The sequence below is a fragment of the Miniopterus schreibersii genome (genome assembly GCF_964146895.1).
Source record: "Miniopterus schreibersii genome assembly, chromosome: 9".
In the NCBI taxonomy this organism is placed as follows: domain Eukaryota; kingdom Metazoa; phylum Chordata; class Mammalia; order Chiroptera; family Miniopteridae; genus Miniopterus; species Miniopterus schreibersii.
The window spans coordinates 44,139,224-44,152,714 of NC_138118.1; the positions used below are offsets into that span (position 1 = coordinate 44,139,224).

The 13,491-nt window shown below is 41.0% G+C and overlaps 1 protein-coding gene across 6 annotated transcripts in view; it reads left to right on the forward strand.

Moving 5' to 3' along the window:
• The window catches only part of SRPK2 (SRSF protein kinase 2), a 227,665-nt gene that overhangs the window by 133,651 nt on the left and 80,523 nt on the right, over positions 1-13,491 (forward strand). For all 6 annotated transcript variants that reach the window (XM_081146521.1, XM_081146524.1, XM_081146520.1 and 3 more), the window contains one exon: positions 6,762-6,913. In XM_081146521.1, coding sequence (XP_081002647.1) covers positions 6,762-6,913 — 152 coding nt within the window. The remainder of the gene's footprint in view (positions 1-6,761; positions 6,914-13,491) is intronic.

Genomic DNA, 13,491 nt, shown 5'->3' on the forward strand with positions numbered 1-13,491 from the left:
TTCTTCCCTAGCTGCATGACTGTACCCAGTATTAGAGCAAGCCTTTCAGATAAGCTATTTTGAAAGTATATGTTGAGCCCTAGCTGGTTTGGCTCAGTGGTTAGAGCGCCTGCCTTAGGACTGAAGGGTCCCGGGTTCAAGTCCAGCCAAGGACATGTACCTCCCTTGTAGGTTTTATCCCCGGCCTGGTCGGGGTGCATGCAGGAGAGGCAGCCAGTCGATGTGTCTCTCTCACATCGATGTGTCATCCCCCCCCCCCCGGAAAAGCAATGGAAAAAATATCCTTGGGTGAGGATTAAAAAAAGTATATATTGATCGATTCTGTCCTTAAGTAGATTGTGTATTTCTCAGGCTACAGTTACCACTGAGAGAGGGAGAACGAGAAGGAGGGAGGAAGAGAGTGAGTTTTAGATTAGGTGGTGGACATACGGAAGAAACAAAAAGAAATCTGAGTTTATGTGAATGTCCCTAGAATGCTACCTGAATCCATTCATTTGGAACTCCTTTTCTTTTTATTTGGTTGAATATTAATTGAATGAATGAATTTCTTAAATTGCGTCAGTTGCCATTTAGGCTGATAATAAAGGAAAGGACTTTTCCCCCCTGCCAAATGTGATGTTTACTTGTCCCTTTCTCTGCTCAAAAGAAATAGCAGCTGGGAGGAAATCGGAACTCCCATCTGGTTGCCATGGCAATTTAAAGCATATGATGCATGCATTTTGTTAGGGTTGTTTAGGTTTCCCTCACTTTCTGATAGACCAGATGTATATGAAAAAATATAATATGAAGTACATAAGCATGATAAAATAATCTTATTAATACATTTAAGGGAAAATGTTTTGTGTTTTTTTTTAAAACTGTAATTTTATGAAAGCCCACTTTGGGGTGATGATTAGTTTTATGTGGGGTAAAATAAATATAGGTCTTTGTGAAAAATACAAACAACTAGTTGGAATTTTGCTTTCTAAATTTGTCATTCCAGTCACTGAGGTGGTATATTTCTTTGTTACCTGAGAACATGTTCCCAAATTAGTGCTTTGTGTAAAGTTTGGTCAATTAGACAGACCCTCAGTGTACTTTTTATAGAACTACGTGCTACTTTTCACTATGAATGTTGTTGGGGCAGTTGTAAAAGAGACCATGCATATATATTGTTTAAATCTAAATGTTGATATTTCTATTTTTTTCTTGGAAGCATACACTTTACAAAGGTATAAAGTGGACATTAAAATAATACAGTTGTATAGGCCTTTGCTTTTTAAAAAACAGGTTTTTGAGGTATAATCCACATGCCATACAACTTACATGTTTAAGGTGTACAGTGTTTTTTTAGTATGTGCATGGTATTGTGTGACCATCACCACATTAGAACATTTTAATCTCTATTAAATAAACCCTATACTTATAAATAGCCATTCCCCATAGCTCTCCTCTTTTCCCCTACCCCCAGCCCTAAGCAAGCACAAATTTACTCTCTCTCTATAAATTTCCCTATTCTGAACATTTTGATATAAAACGGAATCATATACCTCTTTTGTGACCAGCATTTTTTGTGTAGCATAATTCTTCCAGGGGTGATCCATGTTGTAGCATGTATCAGTACTTCATTTCTTTTTATTGCAAGGATATACCACATTTTCTTTATGATTTGCAGATATTTTCCTCCATTCTGTGGGCTGTCTTTTTTTTTTTTTTAATATGTCTTTATTGATTTCAGAGAGAGGAAGGGAGAGAGAGCGATAGAAACATCAACGATGAGAGAGTCATTGATCGAGCCCGCAACCCGGGCATGTGCCCTGACTGGGAATCGAACCCTGATTGCCTGGATCCCAGGTCGACGCTCAGCCGCTGAGCCACGCCCAGCCGGGCATGTCTTTACTTTCTTGATGATACCCTTTGAAGCACAAAAGTTCTTAATTTTGATCAAGTCTAGTTTATCTTTTTAAATTGCTCATGCTTGCTTTGGGGTTTTATTTGTTTTTTTTTTTAAGAGAGAGTGGGGGTTGGGGAGAAACATCTGGGACCAGGGATGGAATCTGGAACCCAGGTACATGCCCTTGACTGGGAATCGAACCCTGGACCCTTTGGTCCTCAGGCCTGCACTCTAACCACTGAAAACACTGGCCAGGGCTAATTGCTCATGTTTTTAGTGTCATATCTAACAAACATTGCCTAACCTATAAAGTGGTGAAGATTTACTTGTGTGTTTTTTCCTGCAAGTTTTAATAGTTTTTGTTCCTTCATTTAGGTATTTAATTCATTTTTGAATTAATATGTATGTTTGCCCTGCCCTGGTAGCTTAGTTGGTTGGAGCATTACCTGATGAGTTAAGGGTTCTGGTTTCTATCCCTGGTCAGGGTACATGTGGGAGTCAACCAATGAATGCATGGTTGGGTGGAGCAGCAGGTCGATGTGTTCTCTCCCTCCCCCTCCCCTCCCCTCCCCTCCCCTCCCCTCCCCTCCCCTCCCCTCCCCTCCCCTCCCCTCCCCTCCCCTCCCCTCCCCTCCCCTCCCCTCCCCTCCCCTCCCCTCCCCTCCCCTCCCCTCCCCTCCCCCCCTCCCCCTCCCCCTCCCCCTCCCCTCCCCCCTCCCCCCTCCCCCTCCCCCCTCCCCCCTCCCCCCTCCCCCTCCCCCTCCCCCCTCCCCCCTCCCCTCCCCTCCCCTCCCCTCCCCTCCCCCCTCCCCCTCCCCCTCCCCCTTCCCCTCCCCCCTCCCCCTCCCCCTCCCCCTCCCCCCCTCCCCCCTCCCCCTCCCCCTCCCCCTCCCCCTCCCCCCTCCCCCCCCTCCCCTCCCCTCCCCTCCCCTCCCCTCCCCTCCCTTTTTTGCATACTGATATCCATTTGTCCCAGTACTATTTGTTGAAAAGATAGTCTCACCATTTAATTGTGTTGGCACCCTTGTCAAAAATATTTATGGGTCCTCCCCCCATGACTTCTTAAATGTTTTTAGTAATTCTTATATGAGATAACTTCTTGATGGTTTTTATGAAGATTGATTAAATAAATTTCACAAATATGTACTTGGTAAGAAATTTGTCACCTCCTGATTTTTAAGCACTTGAGATTTAATCAGGCTTTGAAGTACTGTAGAGGCTACCAGAAACCACTTTCAAGAAGCCAGCCTTAAAGATGGTGTGGCATTGTTCCCTCTTGTATACATCTTCCCTAAGACAGATTTACTGTGTTTCTCCTGGGTGGTAAGCAGTAATAAGAATGGATGGGATGAAAAAAAAATCAGTGACCGAGATTATAACATTTGACAGTTATGTTGTATTGAATATACAATATTCAATGATGAATTGAGTGATTTGAGAGTTGATGTTAACTGATGTGAAGCAGGTTACTAGGAGAAGCGTTGGAAAAAATAATCACTGGTGTGACCAGAAATCTCAGATTTCTGAGGCCAAGCTTTTCCTTTGGTATCAGTGAGTCTGAAGGGTCTAGAGTAGTGCTATCCAGTAGAAGTATAATGTGAGCCTCCAAAGTATTCTAGTAGCCACATTAACAAAAGTAAAAAGAATCAGGTGAATTAAATTTTAGTAATACATTTTATTATATCCAGAACATTATTTTAACATATAATATAAAATTAATACAATATTTTACATTTTTGGTACTAAATCTTGGAAATTCAGTACACATTTTATACTTAAAGCATATCTCATTTTGGACTAGCCACATTTCAAGTGCTCAGTACCCACATGTGGCCAGTGGCTACCATACTGGACAGCACAGTTCTAGAGGTTTTGATATGATAACCAGTTGAAATATTATGTCAGCATTACTCAGCCGCCTGTGTACTTAACGGTACCCTGACTCATCCCTTTAATTTGATACACTTGGCTTTCGGGGGGAGCTTTTTTCCTGACTGTTTAATGCGCCCCTCACCGGTGGGATGAGAAGTGCCTGCTTACTGAGACCGAAGGGTCTGAGAACTTTGTTAAGTGACGTGGGCACCTCGCTAAATGGGTAAAGAATAACTGAGACACATTATGGTGGAGGTGCCTGAGCCTCTCAAAAGAGAAAACTGGACTGTGAAAGTTAAAATCTTTTCACCTTTTTCACAGATACAGTCTACTCCGCCCTGGCCTGTGTGGTTCAGTTGGTTGGGCATCGTCTTGTGCACTGCAAGGTTGCCAGTTCAATTCCTGGTCAGGGCACATGCCAGGGCTGCAAGCTCAGTTCCGGGTAGGGGGCTTGCAGGAGGCAGCTGATTGATGTTCCACTTTCACATCGATGTTTCTCTTTCTCTTCCTTCCTCTCTCTGAAAAAAAAAAAATCAATAAAAAAAAATTTTAAAAAAAGCTATATGTAGAAAACAGTACTAGTGTAGTGGTTCTCGAATGGGCATGATTTTTGCCCCAGGTAATTTGAGTGTTGGGAAACATTTTTGATGGTCACACCTGGAGGATTGGGGGTGTGCTACTGCCGTGTAGTGGCTAGGGCCCAGGGATGCTGATGGCGTAGCCCCCACAACAGTGAATTATCTGGCCCACATGTTCTCAGTGTTGAGTATAATATGCCACACACTGGTAGAACAAGACCCTCTAGTTCTGCTTTCATTAATTGTTACATGGTTTATGCAGGGAATGTAACGTATTTTCTTTTAAATTTAGAATCTCATCTTTTCATTTAAAATTTTTAAGAAAGAGCCAACCTTCAAAATATTTCTGGCAGTCAGTTTGTCAGGCAGATAGGTTCTGCCGACACCCCTGAAGAATGTGTTTCACCTCCTCTGCCCTCTGGGGAAGTGGGAAAGCTGTTGCCATTCCTCTCCTGCCTCCCCTTCACGCCTCTCTTTTGCCTGGAACCATTCTAATTTTAGTTAAGGGTTTGTCTACTAAAAAGAAAACGAGCGTATGTAAGGCTGTTAGAAAGATGATGGCACTTCCATGAGTTCTGTTGGAATTTTTGGATGTGTCCTGGCAGTGATGTAGGGTTGGGGGTGATTATTCCCCTGCATTTCTCTGTCAGGAGGAGTGGTTCATTCGAGCGCTGTCACCACCATGTTCTAATGTCTGCTACCCAGGGAGCTGTAACTTTGAGTCTTCATAAATTCAAATAGAAATCAATACAAGTAATTTTTGGTTTATAAACATTCTCTTTTTGAATTAAAAATTTTTTTATGTATTTACTGATGAGAGGAGAGAGAGATTTGTACATTCATTATTTGCTTCGTGTATGTGCCCTGTTTGGGGATCAAACCTACCACCTTGGTTTATTGCGACAACTCTCTGATCAACTGAGCTACCTGGCCAGGGCTGGCTTATAAACATTCTTTTTGTAAATATTAAATCAGTCATACTTGTTATTGTTTGTCTTTAAGGTTACTAATGGGGTGTGATCCCTACCCCTTCCTCATGACTGCTGGTGGTGTCCCTTTGTTGCTTGTGGCAGTTTGAGTTTTTGGTGGCAAACCACATAAATGAGCTTTAGCTAACTTAGGCTAAAGGCAGTATAGTAAGGGCTATTTGGGGACTCTTAGATTGGTGAGAATTTAGAGTCACACCTTAGAAAGGGGCAGTAGTCAGGGCAGCTCCTCTGTTCTTGCCTCTTACTGTCAGCTAGGTATAAACTTGCACCCTATGACACTGACCTTGTCTTTGGCTCTGTGCCCGGGGCTGTGTACTACAGTGAGGAGAGAGGATCTGGAACCAGTCTTCCATTGTGCAGGGAGTAGCAGTGTCTCAAAACGTGAAAGGGAGCATGATACTGGACAGGTTAAAAAAAAATCGCAGTTGTCTGCCACCTCAGTGCCTAGGGGATTCCCCTTCCCCAGATTAGAGACCCTGCGCTCACCCTACTGAAATGGCCTCTGGGAACACATCTGTTACCCTAACCCATTACCCCCCACACAGCTGTGGCCAGCTCAGGGAGAGCAGTGGTGCTCCCACTGTTAGGGCAGTTTGCAGCTTTTAAAGGAAAGATGTGCTTCTGGCATCCAAGTTGAGACTTCAGGTTCAAGTTTTCCCATTGGGACATGGTTAGAAACAGCAGTTAAATTTTATAGTAAGTGAAAGCTTGATTTTATAGAATGGCATTATGAGTGCTTTACTTTTAAACAAATGTACCTGATATGTCCGGAAAGTTTGCAGCTGTAACCTTTCAAGCTTTTTTTTTGTATTACAGGTTTTTCTATTCTTTGTTAAAGAGTATACTAAACGTCATTTAACTTTTTTGTGACAATTAGAAATGACCACTGATAGTGGGTATTTTCTTTAATTTCCAGTTTGGGGCCGTGTTCTTGATAAAGAAGGTTGATAGATAACTGAATTCCTTAATGAAAATAACCATGTATCAGCTAAAGTTTATTTTGGTCAGCTTTTATGAGTTATCCAGGATACCTGACCACATTCGAAAAGTAACTCTGATTTTAAAGTAATGGAAGATAAGCCCCTTTGTAAATTCAGGGCTGCTTTCATATGTCTTCATAATCTCTGGGGTATGTGTTTGTATATCATCGGGAGGTACTCTTTTATTTTACTTACATTTTATAATATTGTCAGGACTTAAGAAATATTGAAGCTCTGGGTGAAAATGTTCCCGCAAAAATATTCCTTGGCTAGTAAGGGTAGTTTTTCCCCCCTAGCCTGTATGTTGAAACATTACTTGAATTCAAGTTAAAATGGATGAAGTGACATTACTCATCATTTCTTCTTAGTGTATGACAAATTCTATTTTTTTTCCATATTAAGAAACTCTCAAGAGTCCATATGAAGGTTTACTTTTCAGTAAGTAAGAATTTTCCTTCTGCTGTTTCAGGCCGGAGCCTCAACAGAAAGCTCCCTTAGTTCCTCCACCACCACCTCCGCCACCGCCACCACCTCTGCCAGACCCCACGCCCCCAGAGCCAGAGGAGGAGATCCTGGGCTCAGATGATGAGGAGCAGGAGGACCCCGCAGACTACTGCAAAGGTGCCGTGCTTGCCTTCCCCGCTGAGCCATCCCGTGGTTTGTTTTGGGAATGGACAAAGGGAACTAATGATGCAGATTGCTTGGTCTTTATTAAATTAGCCTTTGGGTGTCATTATTGTTTTAAATTCTTAGGTCATTAAATATAGAATGATACCAGAAAATGTAAGCGATATCAGAAGGAAAATGGTAAGAGACAGGAAATATACATAATATGTACATACGTACTTTGGGTATGCTCAAGAACATTAAAATGTGCTGATAGAATTAAAGATAGTATAAAGTAGGACAATTAAATATAAAAGCATAATACTCATCCAAGAAGAACATAGAAAGTGGAGGGTACCAGGTTCCCGAGGGGAAGCCAGTGTAATTGTTCACTGCATTTGGCTTTAACTTTCCTGGCTGCTAAGACTAACAAGGAACTGCTGCTTGTCTGTATAGCATTGAATTACATAGTACTCATTGTCTGTGGAAAGAAAGCCTGCCCATTTGTTTATAGAGACAGACTTTTTCCTGGCATTGTACTCAAAGAAAAAGACAATTCTGTGAATTCTGCCATTGTGTGACATAGTGGGTTATGTTTTCAGCTATGATTTCACAGAAGACATAGAAATTATTCTTTTGCAGTGCTCTTGGGGTGAGGATTCGTAAAGACCAAGAGCATATAGTTAAACTTTTGAAAGGCAAGCATGTTATGTGGTGAAAATTGAGAACAGCATGATCCAGACTCCATACTTTTGTGTCGATGGGACTCTGAGAATCCAGGAGGAAGGGAAGTGGCTGTGTCTATTTGGCTACCTCTGTTATTTAACTACTCATTTGGACTTTAATTCCCTCTAATAGAAAATTATCACTACCTGGAAATCTGAGCTTCTAAACAGTTGATGAGACATTTATTTATTACAGATTAAGAAAAATGTAAGTCGGATTCTGTACAGCATAAGAATTGATGACAGAAGATACATATATTCAGGCCATAAAGCACTAGTGAGTCTTTGGCTCTATAATATCTTAGTATGAATTTATGTAGTGATCCCAGGCCATTTTTGTGTTGGTTAAGGAACAATGTACCTTTTTAGTTACCTATTAAGAGAGAAAGTTATTGCTCTGCTTTGAAAGTTTAAGAACTAATCTTCCACTCTAACCTCATTGTTCCATGGGTATGGTTTCTACACAGAGAATCAGTGTTTTCCTTAGAGAAAGGATTGTGGATCTTTAGTATTTGTGTAAGTAGTGGTTATGACCCTAAAGGTCTGTATCATCTAATTTGGAAAAGAAGATACAAAGACACTTTGGAAAAGTGAAAAGATGTTTCCCATCCTCCCTGTTAATCTGCATTTCTTGGTTTGGAAATTAAGTTGTTTGAAGAGGAGATGTGTACAGTTGCCTTTGGATTTTGCTGCTTATGCAAAGCATTTGATGGCCTGTAGGAACAGTTATCTTAAGCATATAGGCTTCACCATGTTGGAGTGAGAACTGTTTGCTTCACACCTGGCAGGAGATGGGTCAGGAGATGTCACCAGTACTCTCATCCCTTTAGCGCCTCCATGAATCAGCCTCTGGATGCTCCAGAATGAAATACAGGGCTATGAATGAAGGATTCCATGGTCAGGGCTGATTCTAGGTAACACCCACTGAACTTTGAACATCTTAAGAGTATTAAAGTTAGTCTCAGTAAGGCATGTGAGAGATGGTAAGATGCTCTTCTTACACTGGTCTCTCTCACGCACTCACTCTTCTCCCTAACTTTGTAAATAGCTTGTGCTTCTAACCAACATTACTTGTAACAGATGCCATTCTCTGAACTTTGTAGTATAGGCCATAATAGTTTGTCTAAAATAACAGACATAAATGCATTCAAGGAGTCTGGAATTGAGAATGTCTGGTAGGAGAACTGTGGCTGTCTCCCTCTCCCCCCACCATGTCCCTACCCCAGTAGAATAGGTAACTTCCCCCTGAAACCATTTGAATTTAAGTTATCAACATGATCCTTTATCACTCCTGAGTAGCTTCACTATATTTGCCTATAATCAAGTACATTCTCCTATGTAACCACGATGCAACCATAAAGATCAGGAAGTTAACGCTGATATATTTCTACCATTTAATCCTCAGATTCTATTCAGGTTTTGTCAGTTGCCAAATATTGTCCTTAATATGAAACCGAACCTTTGGAGAATCACGTTACATTTTGTTTTTTGTTTTTTTGTTCCTTTAATCAGTTCCTTCGTCTTTTCTTGACCATCATGACTGACACCTTTTAACGTTGTAGGCCACTTATTTTGTGATAATGTTTCTCAATTTGGAATATAAAGAAAATCTTTTCAGGTAGTACATGGTTTTGATTTATGCCATTACAGTTGATGTCAGTCGCTTGTTTAAGACACTGTCTGCTGGATTTCTCCACCTTAAAGTTACTCTTTCCCCCTGGTAATTAATAAGAATTTTGTTGGGAGTTACTTTGAGACACAATATCCTTTCATCAACAAATTTACTTCCTTCTTTCTCTTCTTTCTCTCCCTGTATCCCCTGGTCCATCTCTGTCTTAGATGGACTTATTCGTAGGTTTCCCTTTTATTCAGTGAATTATAATCAGTTATTCTCCTTATTTGTTTTGATGCTTGGATTAATCCAAATTTGGCAATAGGAACCCCTTCAAGTTGGTTCTATGATTTTTTAAAATCTCCCTATCATTCTTTGAATGCTTTCTTCCTTTTTTTTTTAGAGGAAGGGAGAGGGGGACAGAGAGAGAGAAACATCAATGATGAGAGAGTCATTGATTGGCTGCCCCCTGCACACCCCCAACAGAATCGAGCCCGAAACCCAGGCATGTGCCCTGACCAGGAGTCAAATTGCTATCTCCTGGATCATAGGTCCATGCTCAACTGCTGAGCCATGCCGGCTGGGCAACACTTTCTTACTTTCAAGTGCTACCTTGAATTTTCCCAAATTCAGCCCTGGAATCAGTGCTTTCCACAAAGAACCCCTGTTAGTAGGGAATAGTATTTAGAAAGCAAGATATGGGCATTATGTGTGATTATTATTACTGGGGTATCATTACTTCCAGATCTCTCAGAGCCAGGGATACACACACACACACACACACACACACACTCACACTCTCTCTCTCTCTCTCTCTCTCTCACACACTTCCTTTATGTTTACATGTATTTCTTTATGTTTTTATTTTTATTTGTGTATATATGAAAATCCGTGAGCTTAATCTGATGATATCTCTAATTCCACTCATTTAATACCAGAGGATTCAGCCATTTTTCTCCCTTTCTGTATTTGTAGTTTCTTTCTTTGACAGTAAGAGACTAGGCTCTCATTATCCTCATTATATTTACTGATTTGTTAATTTCCTTGTATGTAATGAGTTACCCATTGTTGTCACTGCCGTTTTGGACATCTCTCCCCCTTCCTCCTAACCAAGCTGTGCTCAGACATACTTTATTGCTTGGCCCTATTTAATGGCTGCAGGCGGAATTGTTCAAGAAGGAGGAAGAGGAGGGATGGCTTTCACAGTTTAGGGTTATATTTTGCTTGTCTCTTAAGGTGTTTTGTCTGTCCTTTACCTGGTCCCTTTGTTTTCTTTGACCTCATTTCTAGAGAACCTTTGCCCCACCATCCACTTCTCAGCATTCCCAAAGTACACAACAACAACAAAACACACCACATATTTTATCTCTTTACAAAGGTAATACTTGTTTATCATGGGAAAGATAGGTACATTGAGGGACCTGGGTTTAAAACCTGGCTCCCCAACTCTATCCTTGTATGAGTTCTTTGCCCTCTAGGCTTTAGTTTCTTCATCTATGATATACTGTCTCTTTAATGCAATATATAATAACATCTTACCACCTAACATTTAAGAAGAATAAAATGAGACACATATGCAAAGTTTGTGGCAGCCCCACCAATAGCTGCAGAAAGCATTTGGGGCACTGCTGTTCTGAATCACTTATGACCAGCCTAATTGCATCTTAACTTTTTACCTCTTTACCTGTACAAGTCTTTTCCCATTCAAAACTTTCGAAACCTCAGACATTTTAACAAATAGGCCACTATTTAAAGTTCTAATATTGCTAAAGATTGTTTGTTGCTCCTTTCTACTTGCCTTGGCTTCCTCTTTGGAGTGGAACTCTTCCTTTCTTCGTAGCCAGCCAGTTCATGCCCATCTTTTTAGCTCTCCCCCTGAATCCAGGAGGATTATGGACATTGGAGTCTGAGGGACCTGGGTTCAAAACCTGGCTTCCCAACTCTATCCTTGTACGAGTTCTTTGCCCTCTAGGCTTTAGTTTCTTCATCTATGATATACTGTCTCTTTAATATAATATATAATAACATCTTACCACCTAACATTTAAGAAGAATAAAATGAGACACATATGTAAAGTTTGTGGCATACTACCTGACACAGAGAAGATTTTTAAGAAATACGAATTTTACTTTCTTCTGTCCTGTCTTTGTTCCATCATTCTCTCAGCTGTATTCCCATCTGTACTTTGATGATACACACCCGTTCATGCTGGTTCCCTTAGTGGTCTAACTGCCTCGCTTGTGGTGAGTTTGTTTCCAAGCCTCTGCAGAGAGTGCGCTGTCAGCATTGCTTTTCTCTCTTCCTGTCTAATCACCTCTGGTCCGTTGTCTGGGGCAGGAACTGTAGCAGCAGGCTTGCAGTTTATTCAGACTTCTACCTGCAAGCCCAGAGGATAACAAGGCTCAGGTACTGGGTCAGCCTGTAAACAAATATTTCCAGGACACTCTTGTGTAATGTGTGCTCACTCATGAGTTTGAGCATAAAGCCTCTTTGTCAGGGCATAGCCTCCTCCTCTGAGAAGATTTTAATGGAATGTGGGTTTTCAGAGTATGACCTTGTACCACCTGCATCAGGGTCACTGGGGTGCCTGGCACACCCTCCTTGGCTGCCCTGTATATCCTGACTTGGAATCTGGAGACCCAGACTCCAAATAACAAGTCTTTCTGCACATTGGAGCTAAGGCCGGCTCCTCTAAGGCATGTACATTTCCTCTAAAACTCCAGAGAAGTAACCCTTCCCTTTACTTCTTACTGTGTGACTGATTCACTGTGTAAGGGAAGCTACAGCTTTGAACTACCGTATGTTCCAAATTTTTTCCAGCACCCTCTGCACATATTTGGGACGAGGACCAGTAAATGGTGGTAGTAGGAACATTGCTGTGCTGTGTCATGCTGTCTGCACTGACTGCTCCCCAGAGGTCCTGTTTTGTGGCTCTCCTTAATCATTCTTAGGTCATTTGCACCTTGTACAATTTCATCATTTGTATTATTTCTGGAGACATCAATTTCAACACAGTTGTGGTCTGATTTGGTACTAAAGCAGGTATCATTTCCTTAAAAAGGCATTCTCTCAATCCCTAATCACATCTTAATTGGGCCCCTCTCTTTATCACTCACAATAGCACCTACCACAACACCCCATCCCCAGCAGTCTTCATGGTATATAATTATGTATTTACTTTTGTGTTCATTCGTGATCTCCTCCCCAGTCTGAAAGTTTCCCTGTGGTCACGGGCTGTGCATCTTGTTAACCCCACTGCATTTGAACTATCCAACAGTGCAATAAGTGTTTTTCACTGCATGAAAGAATTTTCTATAGTGGTAAGCTGCAACTGAGGGACAGACAGCGCTGATGTTCTGAGGAGGCATGTCAGGTGAGGAGGTTGATATGCCATGGAAACAAATCAGAATACAGATCCTTTGTTTCTGCCTTAAAATCATCCATAATGCTCTAGATTCCTTGTATATTATACACGTTTCAGTGGACTACAGTTTATTTCTTTCAAAATGTCTTCAAAACATAGGATAAGCAGTATAAATGTTTGTACATAGACTGGCTGAATTTTAATAACTCAAAATTTAATGTTGGTGGTTTTAAGTTCTCATTGGCCTTGTCTCCAGAATCTATGACTTACTACTATTTTGTAGTTCCCATTTTTTTTTTTTTTTAAGAAAGAAAATAATACACTTTATACCAGGTTGTCTTAGCAAGTGTCCTGCAACTCCAGTGTTTTATGTATCTTTAGTGTCTGTTTTTTTAAAATTTATCTTTATTGTTGAAAGTATTACAAATGTTGCCTTTTTTCCATTGATTCCCTCCACCTTGTACCCCTCCCCGCAGGCCTACACTACAATATTGTCTGTGTCCATGGATTATGCATATATGCATATAAGTTCTTAAGTTAATCTCTCCCCACCCACCCGCCTACCCCTGCCTGCCGTCTGAGATTTCTCAGTCTGTTCTATGATTCCATGTCTCTGGATCTATTTAGTTCATCAGTTTATTTTGTTCATTAGATTCTATATATGAGTAAGATCATGTGACACTTGTCTTTTTCTAACTGGATTATTTCTCTTAGCATAATACTCTCCAGGTCCCACCATGCTGTCTCAAAGGGTAAGGAATCCTTTTTTACAGCTGCATAGTATTCTATGGTGTAAATGTCCGAGATGATGCTTGATATGATTCCAATCTTCTTGAATTTGTAGAGACTTGTTTTGTGTCTTAACATGTGAACTGTCTTTGAGACTGTTCTA